This window comes from Chenopodium album, chromosome 8 (genome assembly GCF_948465745.1).
Source record: "Chenopodium album chromosome 8, dcCheAlbu1.1, whole genome shotgun sequence".
Taxonomy (NCBI): domain Eukaryota; kingdom Viridiplantae; phylum Streptophyta; class Magnoliopsida; order Caryophyllales; family Amaranthaceae; genus Chenopodium; species Chenopodium album.
In genome coordinates this window covers 75,446,618-75,471,437 of record NC_137841.1, presented here as the reverse complement: position 1 = coordinate 75,471,437, position 24,820 = coordinate 75,446,618, and the positions used below count along the sequence as shown (strand labels likewise).

Below are 24,820 nucleotides of genomic sequence, written 5' to 3'. Positions count from 1 at the left end.
AGGATTATATAGGATTTGGAAAAAGTGGAGAAAGGAATTATTTTGATTTTTATATTTTATTTAGGTAGATCATCATAAAATTTAGGAACTTCATTCTATAGATTTTGTTTTTTTAATTAAAGATAATTTTTTTTATTATATGTGTAATTTATAAATCAAAGTTTATTGTGGATATCAGTTAACTTAATTGATTAAGTTTAAGGGACAGTATTAAGAATTAGAATCGAACGGAATTTTTTTTTCTATATCATTACTCTTGTAAGTTGTAATTATCTATACCCACACAAAAAAAAAAAAAAAAAAAAAAAAAAAAAAAAAAAAAAACCTAAAATAAAATAAAAATAAATAAATAAAAAAAATAAAATTATGTATTGGTCAATGTGTTGGCTTAAGGGGCTGTTCACATTTACTGAACTGAACTGAACTGAATGAAGCTGAATTGAAATGAACTGAGCTGAAATGAATATTTTATGAGAGAGAGAGATTAGTAGCTGAACTAAACTGATTGGAGCTGAACTAAACTGAACCGAAATTAAGTAAATGTGAACAAGCATTAAGAGGTCACCTATATAGCACGAAGTAGAGTTTAGCATTAATTAAATTAAATAATGTTAAAAGTGAAAACAATAGATGAGTATATAGTAATTACTCAATAATATAGGATTATGATTTTTTAGTTAAATAAATTATATAACCTTAAAATTAACTAATCTAAATTTATTTGTAATTGTTTTACCCCATAATAATAAATTGTTGATTTACTCCCATATGAGCATATGTATTGTTGCGAAAATAGTTTGAATTACTACTTTAAAAAACTTATAGGTAACTTAAAAAAATGGATAACAAAATAAACTCACAAAGTCCTTTTATTTAGTGGAGGTACAATGAAAGTACTAGAGAGCAAGACATACACTATACAGGCTGCAATCAATCCATGCTCTAATATATACAGCAAAAAAGTTAAATTCCTTGAATCCTAAGATATATCTTGTAAATCATTAGGTTGTGCACCTTACCTTAATAAATAAAGTTACTAAAATGATGTTCCTATATTGATACTATATTACTATTGCTTGGCTTTTAAGGGAAGAATTTTATAAAAATATAAAGCAAATTATATGATTATATAAATTATGTCCTCAATACTCTTGCTAAATAAAAGAATTTAAATAATTGGGTAAGTACCTTAAAATTTTTGGTAGCTTAGCTTCCATTTTAGTTTAAAATTAGGTGAAGTTTAAGTCTCTTTCGGTTGAGATTTCGACTTCTATCATTTGTATTTGTCTGGTTTTAATTCCTTTGTTTTTTAATCAATTACTTTTCTTGCTTAATTAATCTTAATTAACCTAGATAGAAATATTGCTTGGAGCAGGTGATGAGCATCAATTAGAACATAAAGACAAGGTTAATTAGTTTAGTTAAGAACATAAAGACAAGATAGGTAATTAGGTATGCATCAATACAAACTATATGCAAGTACTTTGTAAGGTAAGCATTTTAGCCTTAATGCTATAACAAGCGAAGCAATTTGGATTCTCCCTCCAAGCAGCTAGCATAATTAAATTACTCGAATACAAAAGATCAATATGTTATCCTTAGGTGCACCATGCACCCGAGTGTATATAATTTTTTGAAAATATTATTATTATAAATTACCTACAAAAGACCAATATGTTATTCCAAAGATACACAGTACTTCTAATCAAAATAGTTATTTCCAATTTTCGTATGAAGAAAAGTGTTGCGGAGCATTTAGTTTTAGTGTAAACCCCAGCTACTCATGTCTTGTTGAGCTAACCTTCAACTCTAAGCAACTACGACATGATTGTAGTTTGTAGATTAGTAATGTGAGCAAAGCTCATCAAAGGCAATAAAGACCTATAGTCTATAAATGATCTCATCATACAATGGTTGTCCCTTTTATTTCTAGACTATATACAAAAGACAATGGGAAAAAAGCGTTCAATGATTGCTGAAAATGTACTCTAGCCACTTCTTGTAAAAGCCAACCAACAAATATTGAGATTTGATTTTGTCAACAATCTAGTTAGCCTTTCATTGTAGCTTATAAGGAAATTTCTAACTGAAAAACATGTATGCCCTTGCGAAGAAATTGTCTAGTTCAAATACTGTACATCTTTTATAACATTGTGTGTTCTTTTCAACTGAATAAATTTTCAACACAAAATAAGTTTTTCAGTAAATATAAGTCGAATTAGTAAAAATAGGTAAGAATAACAAAGCCCAACTACAACTGGTCAAGTATTCAGCCAATTGATTGGGCAAATTGGCTACTTTTCGAGCCATACTTAATTATAGAACTTTAGATTACAGTAAAATTGATCCAAGTATAAAATTTATGCTGAAGCCATCAACAATTTTCACAGAGACGATTTGGGGGCGGGAAAAAAAAAAAAAAAAAAAAAAAAAAATCAGATGATTATTATTTTTAAGGATAAATTGTGTTTCAAGACAAAATTGATCAGTGAATAAGCTACATAATAGAAACAAACTGCATTCGATCAAAACACTTGATATTGTACAATTGAATTGGATTATGTAAGGAAGACAAATTTGTTACCTGCTCTACAACAACTCAACAAGATAGTGACTATCAACAGTATGTATCATTGTCTTTGACAAAATTATATTCCTCACTTGATAAGTTCATCTTGTACAAATGGAACTTGCTGTAATTAAAAATGTGCAATCTTCAACCATTCATCTAGAGGTGACAATCCCATTCGCCAGACAGCACTTGAGAGGAGATGTGAGCTCAGAAGTTAACCGAAGAATAAGAACTTCTGTGATGATAAGTAGGCCCTCTAAACCTTTGCACCAAGGACATGAAAAAACTCTGCGACATAGGTGAACATAGTAACAAGATGTGAGAAATTGACAGTTAACAACAGCAAAAGAGCTAACAAAATCCAAGAAAAAATCCCATACAGATGGGGTCTGAGGTCTAGAGTCTCTAGATGTATACAGCCTTACATGTAGATAGTTAAAAGTTATCAGGAAAGGGGGGAGGGAGCACCCGAGCACCAGCAAGGACATTGGAATGTGTTAAGAACTGGCAGGACAGCCAAGGTCATGCTCGAAAAAACAAATCTAGCCCAAAATAAAATTTTACTCGACTCAAAGCAAGTTCAAAATGGTTTTCACAATTCACTTGTCACAGAGAACAGATGGAAAGCAGATATTACAATATTATTAGGAGGATGCTTACCTTTATGTTATGTGGTAAGCTGAGCCAAAAATCTAAGTTAGGGATTACCTGGAAAAAAAAAAAAAAAAGATAAGGAATCAAAATAAGCCAGAGAGATAACGGAGCTGAATCAGGGAGCAGCAATAAAAACTTCAACACAGATGTCAAATTTGGAAGACATGTATAGAAAATCATCACCAAAATTGTAGAATGCCATAACCAAACTAAGAAACAAGTTCAAGTAGCAGACATACATCTAAGCCACGAATACCAAGGGAGAAATATCGATAGGCTCCGCCAATGAGCACGTAGGCTCCAACACTGCATAACAATCTGAGACCAAAATCAAAACACGACAAGTCAAACAAGGAAATCTATAGAAGTAAAAGTATGCTTATATATGATTCCGAAGAGCCTCTGAAGCAGATACACAGTCTCCCTACTTACATTGTCAAAAGGAAACTAAACCATCCCCATCCGCTCGCATGAACTGCAATTTTGGGACAGCCTGAGGAATGTCTTAACTCAGTTGCCTGTCAAAAAGACGTAATAATAAACCATAGCATTATACATCTGACGCCGTAAACGTCTAACATCTATAAAGTGCACTAATCTCACATACAACTCTTCCATGATATATTAAACTGTTCCTCCATAGTGGTCCACGCACTAAGTGTAATGGTTTGTTTGGATAAAGAAAAGGGAAGGAAAAGAAGGGGAGGGAGGTGAAGAGGAGGGGAGGGAAAGGAAGGGGAGGGAAGAAGGATGAGTTTTCCTTCCAAATCTCTCCATTGTTGGAGGGATCAATTTCCTACAATTTAATCCTTCCATTTTTCTCCCCTCCAATTCCCTCCCTTCCTCATTTGCTATCCAAATGAAAGATACTCCATCTCTCCATTTCTCTTCCCTTCCTTTCCCTCCATTTCCTTCAATCCAAACACACCGTAAAGCTATCCAGTGTAGAGATTTACATCAAGGGCATCCAACATTCAATAACAAAACTAAAGCATGTATGCAACGGGAGAAGTATACTGATGTAGGGAGAAGAGATTCAAACATCTTATATACATCCCAATACACATAATTTTTCTCGAAGATCATCATTATAAAACACAATTTAACATACAATGTTGCAGAATAAGAAATTATTGTACATGTGTACTCACATAATGGCAGGGACCTAATTTTTTAAACGTCTCTGGCTCCTGCAAACAAGGAAGACAGCATGCAAACTGACAGTCAAGTAACCATAATTAGTGATAATCAGATGCAGTAATAACCTAGTCACGTAATCTTACCTTAACTCCCTTTGAATCGCAAATTACAGAAACTGAAAGTGAACAGTTAACTCCGTCAGTAATGCTTGACATTGTAATAGTAACACCCTTGTCTGGAGACTTTCGATCTGGTGAACAACCAACATAGAACATTGTAAATAGTAGTGTCAAAGGCCTTTCAAGTTCTACAAGATTGGGTACTAGACTCTTTTACAGAATAATAAATGTGCAGAAGCAGTCATAACTGTGAAGATTTTAATGCCTATCTCCCTAAGCTACATACGCCCGGAGAAACCAGTCTGTAAGGTTAATGAAGCCAAAAGTTTGTAAGAGACAATCCTTCCAGAATTGATTGTAACTATATGCCAGTGTAATTTGAACTAATGATGTGAGCATGTGGCAACTAAATTTGGATGAATGGAACTATTGAAAAATAAGTCACCACTCACCACTATTAGTCTATTACGACTTGGGACTCGTGATGTATTTGGTTAAATTTTCGTACTCCACATTATCAAAACTTTAAATAAGTCATGCTATATACGAAGTATGAGAAAAGTTGTACTATCTTTGTTTCTAATAATTACACCATTTTGACTTGGTGATATTTACTTGTCTTACTTTGACCATATGTTTCTACTAATATACGAAAGCAAATATTATACTAATGTAAAATATTATTGGATAGTCTTAATGTATACTTTTGATATACTACCTCCGTTACATATTAGTTGCAACTTTCAGCCCGGCACGGAATTTAAGACAAAATTTCATAATGGTAGATTAATAAATTAAAGAATAGATAATTAAGGCAGGAGAGAGAAAATGAAGGTAATTAATCAATGAGTAACCACCATCAACAGCACCGAGCCCACCACCGTAGCTGAATACCAGCCACCCTAAAACCACCACCTCACACCGTGAAATCACCCCATCTCAACTCGAACCACCGTGAAATCACCCCATCTCTACCCGAAACCACCCTGAAACCAGCCACACACACCCGAACAACCGTAAAACCACTCCCTCTCCACCTGAAAGACCACAAAACCACCTTCTCCAAGCCCAAACCTCCCTAAAACTACCCCCTCTCAACTTAAACCAACCCAGAACAACCACCGTCACTCACCCCCAAAGATTGTGTCTGCTAGTGGCTTAAAATTCACCATATTTAATCGTAGATTTGAGGGTTTTGAGAGGAGATCGTCGGCTTTTGAAGGAATAGGTGGTTTTTGTAAGTTATTTCGTGGGTTTTTTCAAGAAATTCGTGGGGGTTCGTTGGTTTATTCAGCAAATTTGTTGGCTTCTTCAACAAATTTGTGGGTTTGGTGGGTTTTTCAGCAAATTTGTGGGTTTGGTGGGTCAAATTCGTGGGTTTTTTTCAAGCAAATTCGTGGGTTACATCACAGAGCAAGTGTGAGGATTTGTTGGGTTAGATCAAAGAAGGAGAGAGAAATTCATGGAGGAAGAAGATGAACCCAGATGAACAAGGGTTTTGAAATTTCCCCAAATCTGAAAAAAATAGCAATGAATTGGTTAGGTTCACTGAATGAGGTTGGTTGATGAGTAAATTTGGTGGGGATCATTTAATTAATGATGTTGGATAAAGGGTTTAATGTAATCAGATTATGTTATGTAATTGACATAATGAATTTTTAAGTAAGGGTAAAGTAGTAATTTTATAGGAAAAAATTTACCAAAAAAAGAAAGAAATAGAAAGTTGCAACTAATGTGTACCACCCCTAAATGGCAAAAGTTGCAACTAATATGTAACGGAGGTAGTATCATTTTTTTATACTTTTGATAGAGTCAAAATGGTGCAATTATTTGGAACGGAGGAAGTATAAAAAACTTCAAAATCGTGGGAGGGACCATGGCCACCTTTTCCCAAAAGTTAGCTTTGCCCCAGCCAGCAAAAGCACTAAGATGAAGAAAATATGATCCTGACAAACTTATTTCCGGAAATGAGAAAGCAGGTTGACAAGATAATCTTTTACCTGTAAGATTGATGTCAAAGTTCATTTCACGACCAATAGTTGTGCACGCGAGATATCCTGCAAAGACATGGATTGGTTCAAAAAAAAAATACGACAAGTTATTGTAAAACTGTAGTTGCAAAGATATAATATATGAAAAACTATTGTACACAGAGCATGATGTTGCAACGATTTAATCATTACCAATGAGAATCCTAACAGCTTAAAATACAACATTACACGAAACTAAAATTACAAATTTTGCACATAATCACATTTGGAATATAATACAACGGCATTTTCTTTGTTTGATTGGATGATGTCTGATGGCTACGGAGCCAATATATGGTGTTCTGTACTATTTGAATGATCCTCATCTAACAATCAGACAACAGACAGTTAACCATGCAGTTTTTACAGTCGCATGGCAGCATCTGGCACAGGCCACTACTATCCACTACTAAGTACTAACGTTGTTTGGGTTACCAATACTACCACTTTTCACATTAAGGAAAATAAGAGCCATGAATTTAGCCAGTACATGTATAATAAAACGAGGAACATCAACAAGGAAGATAAAAAAAAAAGAGTGGAGTCAAAAGCCAGAGGGATGGGGTAGTTGAAGAACGTGGAACAGGAAACACCATCATAAAAACAGTGGATTGTGTGAAGATACTGTAGCAGAAGGAAGCAAACATAGTTATTTAGTGGCTGTAACTGAATAACACAGAATACGGAAGAGGATCCAAAAAAACAAGAATATATATGCAGCAAAAGATAGTTCGACACTAATATAGTACTGCTACACTTACAGTTTATCAATACATCACTTTTATGGTCTGGCTTGCTGTGAACACAATGAGGACCTTATATTGACCAGAGGCAATTGTCACACAACAATATACAGAGTTCTGAAATGATTAACAAAAGGATATTTATATTGTCCCATAGATTCACAAATTTGTGACTATACACTATTGTAGCCGGTGAACTAAGGCCAAAGAAGACATTGGAAAAGATCGTTGCAATTTTTTGTATAGCCAGGTTTTAAAGGCTAAAGAAGAATACGACATTATTATTTGCAGGTTTGACAAGTAAGAACAGAACCCTCAGTTACCAATCATCCCCACACCTTGGGATAGAGAAGAAAGTATTTATATTAGGCAAAAGATAAAGGAACTCTGCAAAAGATATTTCACCTCCAGTGTTTTTAGCCACAAGGGCACTGCAACCCATTCCGCAACGTGAAGGCCCCCCACAGTCCTACCAAATGAATGAAACTTGAAATTAGACTGAGAAATGATAGAAGAATATTTACACATGCAGCAGAAGAACAGTCTCAAATACATTGAGGTCTGCAAATATGTATCGTGGAAAATTTAAAGGGGGGAAGGGGGGTCCCTGCTGTTTATTCGTAGAATTTCAACTTCCACAATTTATATTACATTATTGAATGCAAAATTGCCACCTTTATAAGAATGGCAAAACAGAAAGTGAAAACATATTAAAAAGGCATTTTATAAATAGAAGCTTAGATAGGTCTATGTCAATTTAAACATGGTTATTGGCTTATAACCCTACACATCCTTTTTTTTTTTTAAAAAAAAAAAAAAAAAATATATATATATATATATATATATATATATATATATATATATATATATAATGGTTCACAAGGAGCAAGAAAAATCCAAACTCCCAAGCTTATTATAGACCTTGGGTGAGGAATAGTCCCAAGGAAGAGAGGCAGTCAGCCTAACAAGCAGGATGCTCCCTTGGGGGAGTTTGGTAAGAATCACACTCCTTTCATCAACTGAGGAACAAAGAAGTATATGCTTCAAGCTCCCCAGGATCCTTGACTGACAAGTAACAAGTATTGCATATTTGCAAGCCAGTATAGATGTTCAAAATAAGGAACATAAATTAAAAAACTGAAATGTACAAAATGGAAAACCTACCCAACAATCAACACATCTTGGAGGATCGTGATTGAAGATCATTCCGTCACAAAGCTACAGCAAAAACACATGGAAAAAGAAACCTCAGCAAAAAAATACAATCCTATCAGATAAGTAACTGAAATAGCCAAATAGAAATATATTCTAAATCCTAGTCTTATCCCATATATAAGATATAACTCAGTAGTAAGGAGCCAACGCTAGTGAAGTCACTGCTTGAAGTTAGAATTATATTTCATCAATTAAAGGGAAATGCAATCAGCATTCAGGCATCCATCCACTTCAAAAAATATACCAAAGGTAATAACACCACTGTATTTGAAAGAGTGTAACCTGGTTAAGCCAACCTGAAACCAGATAATAGTATCATTTGCAGCTACTTTGTAAAACCTGAAAACAAATTGAACAAAAAATTTGTCAAAGACACACTTGATTGATTCAAAGCATAATAGTCGAACACTTGATTACTCGATGCGAAACATGTGCATTAGTGTACCTATTGAAGTCCACATGTTAATGGAAAAGCGCTTATAGGATACAGTAGTTTTGTCAGGAAGCACAAACACAATTGCATAATTGCAAGAATAGTATTGATGCAGCCCATCATGAGTAATTTATTCTACATAGCAACCTCATAATCCGCCCACCATTACGAGAACACAATGCTGTGGCAGCTAAGTTTCTTAATTGTATTTTTAATTTTCTTTCAGTTTCTATATGGTTTTATTGGCTCTGTTCTTTTTTTCTTTTTGCTTTGTTTTCTTTGTGGATCTTCCCTTCCCTTTCATCAAAACAAAACAGAACAAAACAAATTATTGCACCCTCACAATTGCACTTTAACAAAATCATTGTACCAAACCCAAAAAAACCTTAAATATGCAAACTTTAATGCTGCCTTTAAAAGTGGCAAATGAAGCCCAACTCCACAATCAAGGGACCACAAATGAAGCCCTTTGGCATTGTTCTATTCAACTTAGTTTGACATATTTGATATTCCAAGATAGATAAGTTCAAATAAGGGTTTATAAGTTCTGATAAGATATGTTCAAATAAGGGTTGATAAGTTCTAATAAGATACTATGTATGTTCTGGAAATATGATTAGATATAATATAGGAAAATAAGATTAGATAAAATAAGTACAAGAAAAATAAGTTTTGATAAGTGTTAATAAGGGCTAACTAATTCAATTTACAACTAAAGTAAGTTCTAATAAAGCCTAATAAGTTCAAGTAAATTCAAATAATTGAAAATCAAATCATTAGAATGCACCCTTCCTTTGTGGATGAAGCCTAAAATATGTTCCTTGTCTTCTTGGTGTGTTTCAACTAGTTGCACATATAGCATTCTTCTACTTGTTTTATCGATCCTTGCAAGATTGCATGGTCCTTTACACTAGAGAAGTAGAGAGCCCCCTACATATAGGGTAGCTCATGAGCTTTGTTTTCATTGCACTACTTTTCATTATGCTTGATGATTATTGAATGACATTTTTATTGCATAGACTAAGTAGTTAAAATGAAACTAACCACCCAATTAACCTCATCATTCATCTGCTCCTCCACGCCTTAACTGCAAAACCTATGACCTTACTCCTACACAAACACTACTCAGACAAACAATCCAGCAAAAAAAGCATTGATAAAAATCAAGTCCAACATGTAAACAATTGTTTAGCTGATCCCACGAATCGGAAAAACGAATTAATGCATGAAAGTAGTAATATTGGACAAATATACAAATCTAAGTAGAAAATTGCGTTCCCTACCCATAATTGTACAGGCAAATCAAGTAACCGCGATACTAACCTAGCCTTTAAACATTCCTTCTGATCAATTGAATGAATACCAACCTAATTTCCAAATCCAAACATATCCCAAACACAAAACCACACAAAACCCAAATAAATTCAATTTAAATCATAAAAGCTGACAATCAAACGAAACCCCAAATACCAAATGTAGCTAAATGGTGCAAGTTCATCATCAATCAAAATTAACAAAAAACCAGAATCAAAAACCAACAAATGCTCAAATAAATCAATCAAAAAAACTCACCCATCTTCGCTGAGAACACCATGTGGGAAATTCTTAACAGGAGAAGTTAAGCTGTAGCTATACAATTTGTTGCGCTCGCGAGTGCCATATTCGCAGGTACCAGCAAAGACTGAGTTGAGGTTGACTTGGAACAAAATCGCAACAAGAAAGAGAATGAGCATTGAAGAATAATGGGAACCCATGATCATGGAGATTTTTGGGATTGTTTACAAATTCCAGACAAAAAAAATCATGGTTTTGAGAGGGTTTCTATGATTGTGTTCAATTAGTTATTGCCTCTTAAATCTGGAAATTGTTGTTCTTCCTTTCTCTTCGTTTTGTTGGAATCGATCAAGGCAGGACCTTTGGGAATTGAACTTGGGGTGCTAAAGCCTTCAAGGTAATGTTTTATGGGACAATCTTGATGTACACAATTGTGCTACTGACCTTGGTTGAGGGTACAATTCATTTTGTTTAGGGCGTTCGAAATAAAATACAGGGATAAGAGGATAGGATAAGGATTTAGCGAGTAAAAAAGAGAATAAAGTAACGATTACTTGTGTTTGATATTGATGGGGATATAATGTGAATGTATATATTGACCAGGGAGGTTTAGCCATTTACGTGGTGTGGCGGGTTTGATCAAGGAAGAGAGGAAAGCTTGGTGTGTATGTGTTGAGGTCTTGGTGGTACGCTAAAGTTGAAAAACTTTTGCATGACAAGCTGGCATCCTTGTAAAAGACGTATAACAATAAAATTGGAGCTTTTTAAGTGTCACCTTGCATCTAGCTAGCTTGGTGGCTGTAGTGGAATCAATAAATCATGTGTATATGATGCAAGAGGTATGAAAAAGCAACAAGTTTGTGAGATATATTAATGAGGACATGAGATTTTCTCTTTGTCATCCATGCCAAAAATGTTGTGGTTTGCGAGTAAGATAAAATAGGAAGGGGTTAAGAATATTATTATTTTTTGGCATGATCCATTTGGTTTTGTAAGAACAAATTTAATCATAAAAATGTTTTATCAAACATGGTGGCATGGTGCTAATAACTAAATTATGCTAGTATGGTAAACAAAGAAAACAAGTGTTAAACAAACATTGTAATTTCGAGCTTCTCTATAGCTTTAATGTTGGTCTCTAATGCAAGTAAATTAAGTCAAGATACATTGATGGAGCAAATACAAGTTAATAACCGATATCAACTTCAATTGTTGATATCAGGGGTAATACCGTCTTTTAGCCAGTTAAATGAGGGGCACGGTGGTCCATGCGAATAAACCAACTTAGTTCCCGTTATATTAGCCCCGTTCTAAAAGAGTTGACTGGTAATGTCGTAGTTGACGGAGATATCAAGGTTAACTTGTCGTTAACCTCTTTTGTTCCACCTTTACACTCCCATAGTCGCATCCACCACCTTCAACCATAACCCTAGTCGGATGATCTTAATCGGAATTGAGGAAATCACATATTCGGCGGAATCCTTTCCCAGAATTCAGCTACAAATTGGTCGTCAACCAGTTGGTCAGTAGATCGATCGATTGTTTCCGCATTGATTTTGCAAATAATGATTACTAAGTTGCCAAGAACAGTTTTGCAATTTGTTATTGAGAAGCTAATTGTAATGTTGATTTTGTCAATTGTTGTGGTTACTCTTAGTATAATTGAAGGATTATTTGATTCTTGTAAAGTAGAATACTTTGAAGTGTTGATTGCAATCGTTAATAATCGGTAATGTTGTGTTATTAGAGGTTGATTTTTACACAGCAACTCCTTTGAAGGTTCTATCTAAAGACATTTTTAAGGTAAAATGAATTTTGTATTTGCTATTTGATGCAGTTGCAATATCTCTCGCCTCCACTCCACATTTACCCCGAGTTAACCAGTAATAGTGCCGTACCAAAATCGCGACAAAGCTAGAAGTTATGCTTTGATTGTTTATGATGGTATCGAATTATCAAACGCCGACCACCATCGTTTCCTCTACTGAATTTTTTTTCTCTATAAGCTAGGTTGTTATTCTCTCCCTCCACTCCAATTTTACCCAGAATACATTAGAGTTGAGCAGACAACGTCAACTTTTTCATCCATTAAAGATCCGTTACACTATTTGAATAAAATATTGTAGGAACGGAATCCTAGTCAGCATTCCACTAGGTTTGAAACAGATTTCAGAAAAAGTTCCAATTATTTACAATAATGCCATGATATTAACATGGCTTGTTGATATCTGATATCAATGGGGACTAGCTCACATTGATGCACAATGCAATCCTAGTCTCAATATAAGGATGTGTACAATGGTTAGAGATGATAAAGGATGCTTACAGTAAGCTCCTATTAGGTGGTCACAATTTGTTTAATTTTCTCTTTAATAAACAATAAAATTTTCAATTATTTTTATAATTATAAAATATTAGCATAAAATTAACACGTGAGTATAAAAGAGAATTTTCCAATTTGTTCAAAAATTAATCAAATAAAATAAAGGAAAAATTGATTCTAATAATCCCACCTTTGATCAGTTCGCGGTTAATAATCCCACCTTTTGATTATTATCTAATAATCCCACCTTTATAGGCGATTTTCTTCTAACGGTCCCTTCTGACCGGTTACCTGTACAATGGGTAAATTTTTTTATTTTTAATTTAACAGACATGTGTTATTACATAATTGGACAAAAATCAATTAAAAGATAAAAAGAAAAATTAAAAATAGATAAAAATAACATACCCAGCCATCCCAACCTCACGCCACCCCATCCTAACTTCCGGCAACCGTCCTTTCCCACCCCTCCTCCCACCGGCAACCGTCCTTTCCCATCCTCACCACCACCGGAATCTTCCCCTCGACACGACCCACCCAACGACGACAATGCCTACCCTCATTCACACTGCTGATGCTTTGGTTTCCATTAGAGAAGAGGTTTCTTCAATTGATAATCATTTTGAAGCACTGGTAATTAATTGATTTTATTGTATTGTGGTGGATTACAAGGAGGATAGGCGTTGTCGTCGTTGGGTAGGTCGTGGAGAGTGGAAAATTCCGGTGGTGGTGAGGGTTGGAAAGAGGGTTGCCAGAGGGTGGAGGGGTGGGAAAAGACGGCCGCTGCCGGAAGTTGGGATGATGGGTGGCGTTAGGGGTTGGGTGGTTGAGGGTTTTTTTTTTAATTTTTTTTTAAAAAGAAATAATAATTTTCAACCTATCACAATGTGACACGTAACACATTCACCTATCAAAACCGGTTACCAACAGGTTAGGGACCAATAGAAGAAAATCGTCTATAAGGTGGGATTATTAGATAATAATCAAAAGGTAGGATTATTAACAGCGAACCGGCTAAAGGTGGGATTATTAGAATCAATTTTTCCTAAAATAAATTTATTTTTACTGAATTTAACCCCCAAAAAAAAATGCAACTAAAAAAATTGAAGAAAGGAATTTCACGGGGAAATATAGCAAATTAGCACCAAGACTTTAACTCTATGTTCAAATTACCCCCTTAACTTTTAATTATAGCAAATGGACCCCAAAACTTAACATATCGTGCAACGTACATCTGAGCATCATTATTTAACAATAAATTCATCAAAACATGCTAATTTTTTGTATTAATAATAAGCATTAAGAGTATTATACATGCGTTATATTTCTTACCATTTCAATTAAATGTGAGCAATTGAAGAGATTAATCAAGTATGATGGTTTGCTAAATTCCGTTAATTTTTTCGCCCTTTGTCATATTTCAGTGTCGATAATTTCTATATTTTATAGTATGTATTTAATATGTATGATAATGTATATGCACAATATTTTGGATGTAATTAATTTTTTTTAACTTTTTTTTGTCTTTTATTGGAGTATATTTTATGAAATTTATATATTTTAATGTGATTTTGCTCAAATTTGATGTATAGGTTTTGATTGCACAATTATATTAAGTTGTGGGGTTAATTTGCTACAAATAAAAGTTATGGGGTTACTTTACACCTGCAATAAAAGTGTTGGGGCTAATTTGCTACTACACCCGAATTTCACATAACTAAACCAAAACCCTCTACAGTCTTAATTCGTTGTTTGAGCAGCCGAACAACACAAACCGGAAAACAAAGAAAGAATGGAGACGACGGCGGAAATCAACACAAACAAGGCGTTGACAAACACCCTTTTCTCTGACCTTAAACCGCCTCTCTCTGAACCGGTTATCGAAGCTCTTCATCAAGGTGGTTTTCACTACTGTACTCCGGTTCAAGCCGCCACTATCCCTTTACTTTGCACCTACAAAGATGTCGCCGTCGATGCCGCCACCGGTTCAGGAAAAACCCTTGCTTTTGTTGTCCCACTTGTTGAAATTCTTCGTCGGTCTAACCCTTCTCCTAAACCCCATCAAGTTTGTTTCTTTCTCCCTCTTTTTGGATTTTTGCAGTTTATATTCTGTAATCTTATATGGGTTTTTCTTTTTTTAGTGATTTATGTAGTGTAATTGCATTTTTGATTTAGTGGGGTTGGTTATGAATGTTTGATTGGAATATGATAGTACTTCGTATTTGAGTCAGTAAGTAATTAAAATTTTGCTAATTGAAGATGTTTGCTTTAATGTTTGAGTAGTGATGATGGGGTGTGAATGATAGGAATAGCAATTTGTTAATGCTAGTTGTTTATGTCCTCATACATTTCAACATTCAAAGCAGTGTTTGATTGGATGATTTCTTTAATGTTTGAATTGGGATGATAGAATATGAATGAAATGAACATTTATATGAAGTAATTTGTTAATGCTTGTTATTTATGCACTCATACATTTGAACATATAAAGCAATTGGAGCTTCCTTGCAATGATTTTGAACTGGTGGGGTGGTCAGTGCAGAACTTATATGAGCTTCTAGCAGATGATGCATGTCAAGCAGCTTCTTTTGCCGGATCATAAGATTCATAACTCATAGGTTGAGTCTTGTTTTTTGTTGTTGTTGAGTCCCTTTAACTCATAACTTTGTGTTATTGTATAATTGTGGAGTAAGCCATTGTCGCCTATGTTTAATTGAAGGCTTGCTAATTTCTCTTAGTGTGACTACATTTGTTCAACCAATAGTTTGACTTTTACACTATTATGGATTAACTTTGTCTTACTAGAATATAAAGACCAAATGTTATCGTGTCATATATTGTTGAATTAGTCTCAATCTAAATATCGCTTCTTTTTTTTTCCCCCCCCCTTCTTCTCTAATACATAATTGTATATGCGAAGTATTTATGTTCAAACTTGTGCTGGGGCAAGTGTGTTAGACTGTTAGTCAAATTGTTTCAAGTATTTGATATGAAGGAAGTGCATGTCACAAAATTTGTTATTTGGAATTGTCTTTTTTGCTCTTGCTTTCCCCCCCCCCCCCCCCCCCTCCTTTTTCTTGTCAGATTCTTGTCTTAATTAATTACAAAAGGTAATGGGGAAATTAGACTATTAGCTATTTAAAGGTTTATTGAAAATGGGCAGCTACCACAGTTAAGGTTAAATTGGTCTGATTGCTTTTTGTTAGTGACTTCAGCAGGAAAATTTTTTGGTATTAAATTGTTAGCTTTATATTAAACTCTTTAATTTAGCTGTTAGCTGAAATGAATGATGGAATTAGGCCCTCACTTCCCTGTATTTGTGTATCAATATATGAAATAGGCTTACTCTAGTGCTTATCAATTACTGTCTTGCAGGTGTTAGGAATAATTATTTCTCCGATTAGGGAGTTGTCATCACAAATATATAATGTTGCCCTGCCTTTTATATCAACACTTTCAAATGTCAAGCCAATGCTTCTTGTTGGAGGAGGGGATATTAAAACAGATTTGAGAAAGATAGAGGAGGACGGGGCAAATGTATTGATTGGGACACCAGGAAGGTTGTTTGACATCATGGAACGTGTAGATGTCTTGGAATTTCGTGACCTTGAGGTATATTTTACGTGTGTTAATATGAACTTGTTCAGGCGTGTCTTGGACCACAGGACCATAGTTGAATTTCTTGATCGTCTTCTATTTTTTGGGGGTGGGGTGTGGGGTGGGGGAGGGTTCTGTATAGACTGCTATAGTGTGGGTTCTCGTAAGTGTTGCTTATCTGAGTACATTCCATAATTTATTGTCTTCGTGTACAGGTTTTGATTCTGGACGAGGCAGACAGGCTTTTGGATTTGGGTTTTCAAAAGGACATTAATAAAATAATATCGCGCTTACCAAAGATTCGTAGAACTGGTTTGTTTTCTGCCACTCAAACGGAGGCAGTTGAGGAGCTTTCTAAAGCTGGGTTAAGGAATCCTGTGAGGGTTGAAGTTCGTGCAACTGCAACAGCGAACACTTCAAAAATACCCTCGGGCCTTCATATTGAGGTATTTTGATTCATAGAGCTCAGCATGTCTTTATTAGATGTTTGAGACCTTTGCATGGATCATACTTTCACAGTTTCATGCTTGCCAAAATTTTCCTTTAGTCTTGTTTTGTCTGTGCTCTTGAGAGCTCATAATGTCCTGATCAGTGGTGGTTATCTATGCTTGATCATTGGTCTGATTAGATAGCTATGTCATAAAGTCCTAATCTTGCCTGGCTTGAGCTTCCATTTTCATAGTCTCTCGGGTCTGGATGATGAGTGTACTCATCTGTAGAAGTATTCAGCAGGGTAGCTCTTTTTTCTGCTTAGCTAAGAATTTGGAAGGTACTTGCAGAGTTGCCCCTAAAATACTAGTTTTTGATGAGAGCATTGCGCTCTTAGCATTGTTGATGGGTGGGGATAAGTGAGCTATCATTGAAATTGGCCATCCGGAAACAATTTGCCTTCAGGCCCAGTGTATTATATATGCATGCACATATATACATGCAAATGCTGGTCATTGGTTTTCTGGCAACGTAGGAACATTGGACTTTACTCCTTTTAACACTATAGTTAACATGTATAATAATGCAAATGTGTCTTGATCCTGTGACCTAAATTCTTGAAATGCTAAAATGTGTGTTGTTTGATTGCTGTGAGTGTATGAGTTCATGCTCAAATCTCATTTAAACCTTGCTAATATAATTTTGATTTGCAAATTATTAGCCTTGTATGCTATGTCTATTGCTGTATTTTTCCCCAAACTCAAAACAAGTTATATTTTTATTTTTGTGCTAACGTTGACCTGAACATACCCACTAGCTAAGAACGAATTATATTTATGATAATTGTATTCTTCTGACATTTTTCTTGGCATTGGTGATCTCTCTTTCCTGTTATGTAGTATCTGGAGTGTGAGGCAGACAGGAAGTCATCGGAGCTTGTCGACCTTCTTGTCAAATACAAATCCAAAAAGATTATAATGTGGGTCACAAGTGATTCTTTATACGTAGCATCTAATTGTTTGCATAAACTTCTTCAAATACAAAATAAAATGGTTGATGTATTTTTGTCTATACTTGTGCAGCTTCTTTATGACTTGCGCTTGTGTTGATTACTGGGGAGTTGTGCTTCCACAACTTACTGTACTGAAAGGTCATTCAATAATTCCTATTCATGGGAAAATGAAACAGGTACGATTTAGATGATATGTTTGTAGTTGGATCATTATGCTTTTATAGTTTCATACTGATTGATATTCATATGGCCTTTAGAGTGCTAGAAAAAAAGCTTCAGAATCATTTACGGGTCTTTCAAGTGGTGTTCTTCTTTGTACTGATGTTGCTGCTCGTGGATTGGACATACCAGGCGTTGACTGTGTTTTGCAGGTAACATTATTATCGCATTAATGGATGTTACTACTATTATAAGTTGAACTTTCTTTCACTTTGATGAAGTTTTTATGTTATGATTATATACTGAATTTTCTATTATTATGATGAAATCAAGTAATGATCCTATGATGCTTGCTGATGGAAGCAGTGATTGGAAATCAAGGCTAAATCAATTTTTAGTACAAAGACTTTATATCTTTAAATATATCTAAAAATTCCAATTATTTTGTTCTATGTTTGCAGTTTGATCCCCCACAAGATCCAAACGTATTTAATCATAGAGTTGGACGAACTGCTCGCATGGGGAAAGAGGGAAGTGCTGTTGTCTTTCTGTTGCCCAAGGTAGTTTTAAGACTTAATGTTCCATATTGTGGCTGACTTTGGAGCTCCAAATTTCAATGTTCAAATTTTACCGCCTGTTTGTGAACACTGATATATTGTTATAACATGTACAGGAAGAATCATATGTTGAATTTCTGCGGATAAGGAGGGTGCCTCTTCAGAAAAGGGAGTGCTCTAATGGTCCTGATGTCGTTCCCCAGGTGGGTAATATTGCTCTTTGAACTTGAAGTGTCGTTTTGATGGCTGCATGTGTGGTCATGTTGATGCTAATAATTCTATACTCTTATCAAACTTCATTTCAGATCAGGTCTGTTGCAATAAAGGATCGTGATGTTGTGCAGAAAGGACAAAAAGCCTACGTCTCTTTCATCCGTGCATATAAGGAGCATCATTGCTCTTATATATTCAGGTCATGCTGCAACTTCATGTACTGTGATAATTATTTCCGCAATTACTTCATATTGAGAGACTGACAAAAGCGAAATTCTCATGAATTATAGGTGGAAAGAACTGGAGTATGGAAAGTTGGGGATGGGGTATGGTTTATTGCAGCTACCTTTAATGTCAGAAGTTAAGCTTCACGGACTGTCAACAGAAGGTTTCACTCCAGTTGAGGGTGTGAAGTTACAGGAGATCAAATTTAAGTAAGAACCTTTCAAAGAAATTGGAATTCTAATGTAAATTATAATACTACGTATATTTTTTATACTTTAAAGAATCATAGGCTAACTCGTCATGGTCTTCTTTTAGGGACAAATCTCGTGAGAAACAAAGAAAAAAGAATTTGCTGGAGAAACAGTCAGAAGTAAACCAGAATCGAAAAACACTAAAGCACAAACCTGCCCCAAATAAGACTGCTGCAATGAAGAAGACAACAGCAAAGAAAAGACGTGCTGTTCAGACTAAGGAAGATGTAGATGACTTAACTCGGGAGTACCGGCTTTTGAAGAAGTTGAAAAAAGGTACTATTGGTGAGGATGAGTATGCAAGGTTAATGGGAGCCGATGATTTGCTGGATTGAAGAAGACTAATTCTGCAGAAGTAATAATGGTCCATACCGTGAAGATCATTTCACGAGCGGATTGACCAATGAGAAGGACTTATTCCTCAAGGCTGAGAAAGAAATGTTGCCTGTTCTCCGATTTTACAAATGTTTAGCTGAGCATGTGACTATGGAGCAATCTAAGAAACGTGGTGGCCGACTATCTGAGCTGCCAATGCAATTGTGGATTTTGACACAGCAGAGGTCCTGAACAAAAGTAGTAGAGTGACATCCAAAATCTGATTCTAAATTTTGATCTGTATTATCCTTTTTGATTTAGTAATTTAAGTGTATTACTTTGTACAAGTATTTTTTAAATGGTAACCCCAATTTAGGGGCGTTCTTTGTGTATTGTTGATTTTTTTAGTTGCCATTTACAGTGACGATGAGTGGAGGCAACTCAATAGTAACTAACAAATGAGAGTGATGTCTATCCAAATCCCTTAAACTGATAACGCTACTTCAGAACATCTCTTATTATGATTGCAACTAATCGAACATTTTTATTATTGCGATTATCAATGCACAAATTATACAATGAGATCTCAAGTGATTATGTTTTTCATTTGATAAATCAATAGTATGATTTCTTTCCGTAGCTTAAAGAAACTACAGCTATTTTTATGTTAAAATTTTGAATTTGGGTGTTATGTAAGTAAATTTCACAGCACCTAAAATCTTGACGAGTTTTTACTTCAAATCCCAGAATACTATTTGTTACTCAAATGTAATATAATCGAAAGAAAAAGAAGTTTGGTGATGTAGTTTTCTTCTAGAAATTAAAATTGCTCCTTTTAAATTTTGGATAATTTGTCAATTACTACCGCAAGTTAATACCACTTTGTAAATTATTACCGCAAATTAAAAAAGTTGTGAATTACTATCGCAAAAAATTTTAAGATGTTGCGATTACTACCAAACCCCCATTACACCCAACTATGACGTCATTATATCCCTTTAACCTTTGTTTGACCATGGTTAAGGGCTTTAACCAACCCCCACAAAAAAAGAAAATGGATTAGGGATATAATGACGTCATGGTTAAGGGCTTTAACCATGGGTTAAAGTGATAAAATGACGTCATAGTTGGGTTTAATGGGGGTTTGGTAGTAATCGCAACATTTTAAAATTTTTTGCGGTAGTAATTCACAACTTTTTTAATTTGCGGTAGTAATTGACAAATTTTCCTTAAATTTTTCTATTATTATTGTTTTAAAAAGTACAATATAATGCAAGTTTTATTCCCCTCAAAAAAAAAAATAAAAAAATAATTGTTAAAGTCTTAAAGAGTAGTATAGTATTTAAAGATATTAGCAAACAAACTCCTATATCTTATAATTGTGTCTTTATTCTTATAAATTATTTCATTAAGAAGTTAAACTAACATGCTAATCACTAAGAAAATTGAGCCTCTCATTTGCAATTGCTAACTTGGTAGAAAAAACTTTATCTAGTTTAGGAGCAATTTATTCTACTTTTAAAAACCAAATTCTTTCAATTTCAAATGTTGCTGCATACGTATTGTGTCAACTTAAGAAATGTGACTAATAAAATGTGTCAACTTAAGAAATGTGACTAATAAAATGTGTCAACTTAAGAAAACAAAGGAAATATTATTATATTAATCCTATGACTGCTTTCCATCTTTTAATAAGACTTAAAAGCAATGAAATGTAATTTGATGATTTACCAATTATTTCATGTAATTTGTTAATTGACGAATAACCTATATATAATTTAATAATATCATGTTATTTGATATATATTTATTGCTTTTGCTTAATCACGACTTTTCTGCAAGTTTAAAAGGAATTTGTACTTGAAATCTAGTTTAAGCTAATATGATTTTTATTCAAGTGATCGCAAATAATAGTTTTATTTATGCATTAAAATTCAACCAACATAGACTAAATAGGTTTAGGGTTAACCTAATGATTGCATGTTATTGACATGAAAAAATACATTAAAAATACATATTATGTTATTATGGAGTGTATTGATGTATAAATATTATTTGGATTACTTTAATGGTTAGATCTCATAAATTTTAGCTGTATTTAGATTAGATTGTTGAAACTTAGAACCATTAAATTGTGTTAAAATTTTCTATATTAATTTAGTACTCAGTATTGCAACATGTATTTTTGTCTATAATACATTATATTTTTGTCTTCATTTATTGATTTCAGCGTTTTCTACTGATTTTTTTTTAATTATTATGTATTTATGTTTTTGTAGAGGAGTTGACGAAAAAAACGTGAATCTGAATTAAAAGAAGCTGTTAAAAGGAACAGATGAACGTTCTATCCAATTTCAATATGGTAAATTAGGAACTGGTTTTTTAATAATTACGACTTTTATCTTTGCTCTTTGTTGCTTGATGAGAAATGGATGGTAGTAAATTGGTAATTGATGTGTTTGCGAGTATTGTGAATTGCATATCAAATGTTTGATGAAAGTCCTTGACTCCTTGCTATGATATTGAACTGAAATTGGAAAGTCGTTATATCAATCGAATCAAACTTGTGATTGACTATCATTGATCATTCCGATGTTATGATACCTTGAATTTTAGTGTTTGCTTGTTCATACTTGCTTGCTGATGTTTAAAACATGATTTTCGGTATTGATGATACTTACATTCATGTATGCAAAAGTTTATGAACAGAAGAAAATTATTATAGGGAAATGGGCCTTGTAGCCACCTGTGTTTACATTTAAACCACTCCAACGTTGTACATATTATATGTTGGATCTAATTGCAGCATGTTTTTTTTTTTTTTTTTTTTTTTTGGAGTAAATATAAAAGTTGGGTACTAAAGTATGACAATTGTTGCAAATTGGGTACCCAACTTTGGGAAGTTGCAAATTGGGTACCATTAACTGAGCTCCGTTTTCCGGCCATTTACTTGCTGCAACAGGTTTTATACAAGTAATTGAAAAAAAAAATTAAATACAAAAGTCTTCCAAATTATAATGATGATTAATTTTGGGGAACCACTAAGCCTTCACACCTCCCCAAGAAACAAAGCAAAAAGGCGAGAAAATGGACAATTGATCCTGAGTTTAACTCTAACCACTAGACAATTGTGTGATCAGTGGAATAATGATTCCAGAGTATCCGTCACCACCCATAGAGAATGGAACATCCAGATATTGAGGATTTTCTACCACCCACTACATCAGTGAGTTCAGAAAATCACTAGTAGAAAAATACAATAAGGCACCCCATAAAGGCACCGGTTCAGGCCAAACCGGTGTCCTAAACCGGCCCAAATTTGGGCGCCATTTTACAAAAATATAAAAGGCACCGGTTCAGACCAAACCGGTGCCAAAAACTAAAAGGGCACCGGTTTGAACCGGTCCTTAATTAAAAAAAAAACCCGCTTAAACTTTATTATTAAAAAAAAAAACCCGCCCATATATAAACCCCCCAAACCCTATTTCTCATTCGAGCCGCTTCTATCTTCTCCTATTTCCTTATCTTTCTCTCTCCTCTTCTCCTCTCCTCCTTTTTCGCTCACCACTCTTTCTCATCTCCTCCTTCCCTTTCTCATCTCCTCCTTCTCCCTACCACGTCTCCTTCTCCTTCTCCTTCAAGCCCACCCGAAGCCCACCACGAAGACCACCACGAACACCACCACGGAGACCAACACGAGCACATGCAACACCACGAACACGTCTCCTTCTCCCTCAATTTCTGGGTTTTTTTTTTTTTCCGATTTCACTTTAGGTTTTTTTTTGCGATTTTGATTTATTTTTGTCGATTTCTGGTTTTTTTCTAACTCGATTGTAATAGATTTATTTTTTTCGATTTTGATTTTTTTTTCGATTTCTGGGTTTTTATTTCGATAGCAATTTCGATTTTTTTGTTTTCGATTTCTGGGTTATTTTTTTCCCGTTTTCAATTTTGATTTTTTTTTTCGATTTTTGTTTATTAGATTTTAATATATTTTGTTTTCGATTTTGATTTTCGTTTAATTGATTTTCGAAATTGATTTTTCTGGGTTCTGAGTTTAATTGATTTCGAAAATTTTGGGAATAATTTTAATTGATTTTTCTGGGTTCTGAGTTTAATTGATTTCGAAAATTTTGGGAATAATTTTAATTGATTTTTCTAGGTTCTGAGTTTAATTGATTTCGAAATTGATTTTGAATTTTTTTTTGCGTTTAATTGATTTTCGAAATTGATTTTTCTGGGTTCTGAGTTTAATTGATTTCGAAAATTTTGCGTTTAATTGATTTTTCTGGGTTCTAAGTTTAATTGATTTCAAAAATTTTGGGAATAATTGATTTCGAAATTTTTGGGGTTAATTGATCTTCGAAAATTTTGGGGTTTAATTGCTTTTCGAAATTTTTGGGTTAATTGATCTTCGAAAATTTTGGGATTTAAAACACATTCAAAAATTTTGTGGTTAATTGTGTTTCGATTTTTTTGGTTTTTTTTTTTGTTATTTATTTATTAAATTATTTTGATTTTTGAGTTCGTACATTATATTCTTAGTTCACAAGTGATGCATGAGTTTTCTGGGTTTTTTTTTGCATTTTTTTGTGAGTTTTATTGATTTCTGGGTTTTAATTGATGCAAGTGTTAGATGCACAAGGATTCAAGACTTTGATTTTGGAATATTGTTTTTGATGTTGTAATTTTTTATTTGTATTTTTCAATATCTATTTAATGTTGAATTTTATTGTATGATTATAATTCATTGTATTTTTTTTTGTATTGTACTATAACAGTTTAATATATTGTTATATTTCATTGTCTTTTGCGCTTGTTCTAATTTATAGTTTGATGTTCTAATTTATTTTAGTTGATTTAATTTTTAAGTGAAAAAAGGCAAAAAAAAAAAAAAAAAAAAAAAGGGCAATTTTGGCACCGGTTAACCGGTGCCTAATTGGGTATATGGCACCGGTTTTGAACCGGTGCTAAAAAGGGGGGTATTTGGCACCCCCCACATAGGCAGCGGTTCAAACCGGTGCCTTAGACCGGGTTTGAACCGCTGCCAAAGCACTTTTTTCACCTAGTGAATTAAGCTTTCTTTTGTTTTAGTCATGTTTACCATCTTAAATCTAGTGGCATTATCTCGATTTAATATAAAACATTATCAGTATTTTCTAGCTGCGAGGATAATAATTATAGATGATCTGGCAAGAAATTCATGCCTACAAGTCCACCTACATCAAAAATTGAAAAGCTTCATCTGCTGCTTTTGTGTCTGAGCTCTCCTATATTCC

At 34.1% G+C, this 24,820-nt stretch overlaps 2 protein-coding genes across 2 annotated transcripts; one reads left to right on the top strand and one right to left on the bottom strand.

Annotated features, from left to right (window-relative positions):
* Nucleotides 1-2,425: 2,425 nt before the first annotated feature.
* Nucleotides 2,426-10,894, bottom strand: LOC145556733 (uncharacterized). Its single transcript, XM_081618384.1, has 11 exons — nt 10,479-10,894; nt 8,770-8,812; nt 8,423-8,476; nt 7,664-7,727; nt 6,486-6,542; nt 4,510-4,616; nt 4,378-4,416; nt 3,659-3,744; nt 3,466-3,544; nt 3,233-3,280; nt 2,426-2,860 (listed from the first exon to the last, which is right to left on the bottom strand). The coding sequence occupies exons 1-11, from the start codon at nt 10,664-10,666 to the stop codon at nt 2,780-2,782; spliced, it is 846 nt and encodes a 281-aa protein (XP_081474510.1). The 5' UTR covers nt 10,667-10,894; the 3' UTR covers nt 2,426-2,779.
* A 3,604-nt stretch (nt 10,895-14,498) lies between these two features.
* On the top strand, nt 14,499-19,968 carry LOC145642432 (DEAD-box ATP-dependent RNA helicase 18-like). The gene is made up of 11 exons (XM_081693612.1): nt 14,499-14,848; nt 16,159-16,395; nt 16,596-16,826; nt 17,709-17,788; nt 17,892-17,997; nt 18,079-18,192; nt 18,442-18,540; nt 18,654-18,740; nt 18,843-18,949; nt 19,041-19,184; nt 19,291-19,968. The coding sequence occupies exons 1-11, from the start codon at nt 14,576-14,578 to the stop codon at nt 19,559-19,561; spliced, it is 1,749 nt and encodes a 582-aa protein (XP_081549738.1). The 5' UTR covers nt 14,499-14,575; the 3' UTR covers nt 19,562-19,968.
* Nucleotides 19,969-24,820: the final 4,852 nt, after the last annotated feature.

Excerpts from the sequence above, each read along its gene's own strand:
- LOC145556733 (XM_081618384.1), bottom strand. The coding sequence starts at position 10,666 with ATGATCATGGGTTCCCATTATTCTTCAATGCTCATTCTCTTTCTTGTT. Across the intron at positions 7,728-8,422 it reads CAAGATGTGTTGATTGTTGG|GACTGTGGGGGGCCTTCACG; the intron begins GTAGGTTTTCCA and ends TTCATTTGGTAG. Across the intron at positions 3,745-4,377 it reads AATTAGGTCCCTGCCATTAT|GCAACTGAGTTAAGACATTC; the intron begins GTGAGTACACAT and ends TCTTTTTGACAG.
- LOC145642432 (XM_081693612.1), top strand. The coding sequence starts at position 14,576 with ATGGAGACGACGGCGGAAATCAACACAAACAAGGCGTTGACAAACACC. Across the intron at positions 16,396-16,595 it reads TGGAATTTCGTGACCTTGAG|GTTTTGATTCTGGACGAGGC; the intron begins GTATATTTTACG and ends CTTCGTGTACAG. Across the intron at positions 18,950-19,040 it reads CATTGCTCTTATATATTCAG|GTGGAAAGAACTGGAGTATG; the intron begins GTCATGCTGCAA and ends CATGAATTATAG.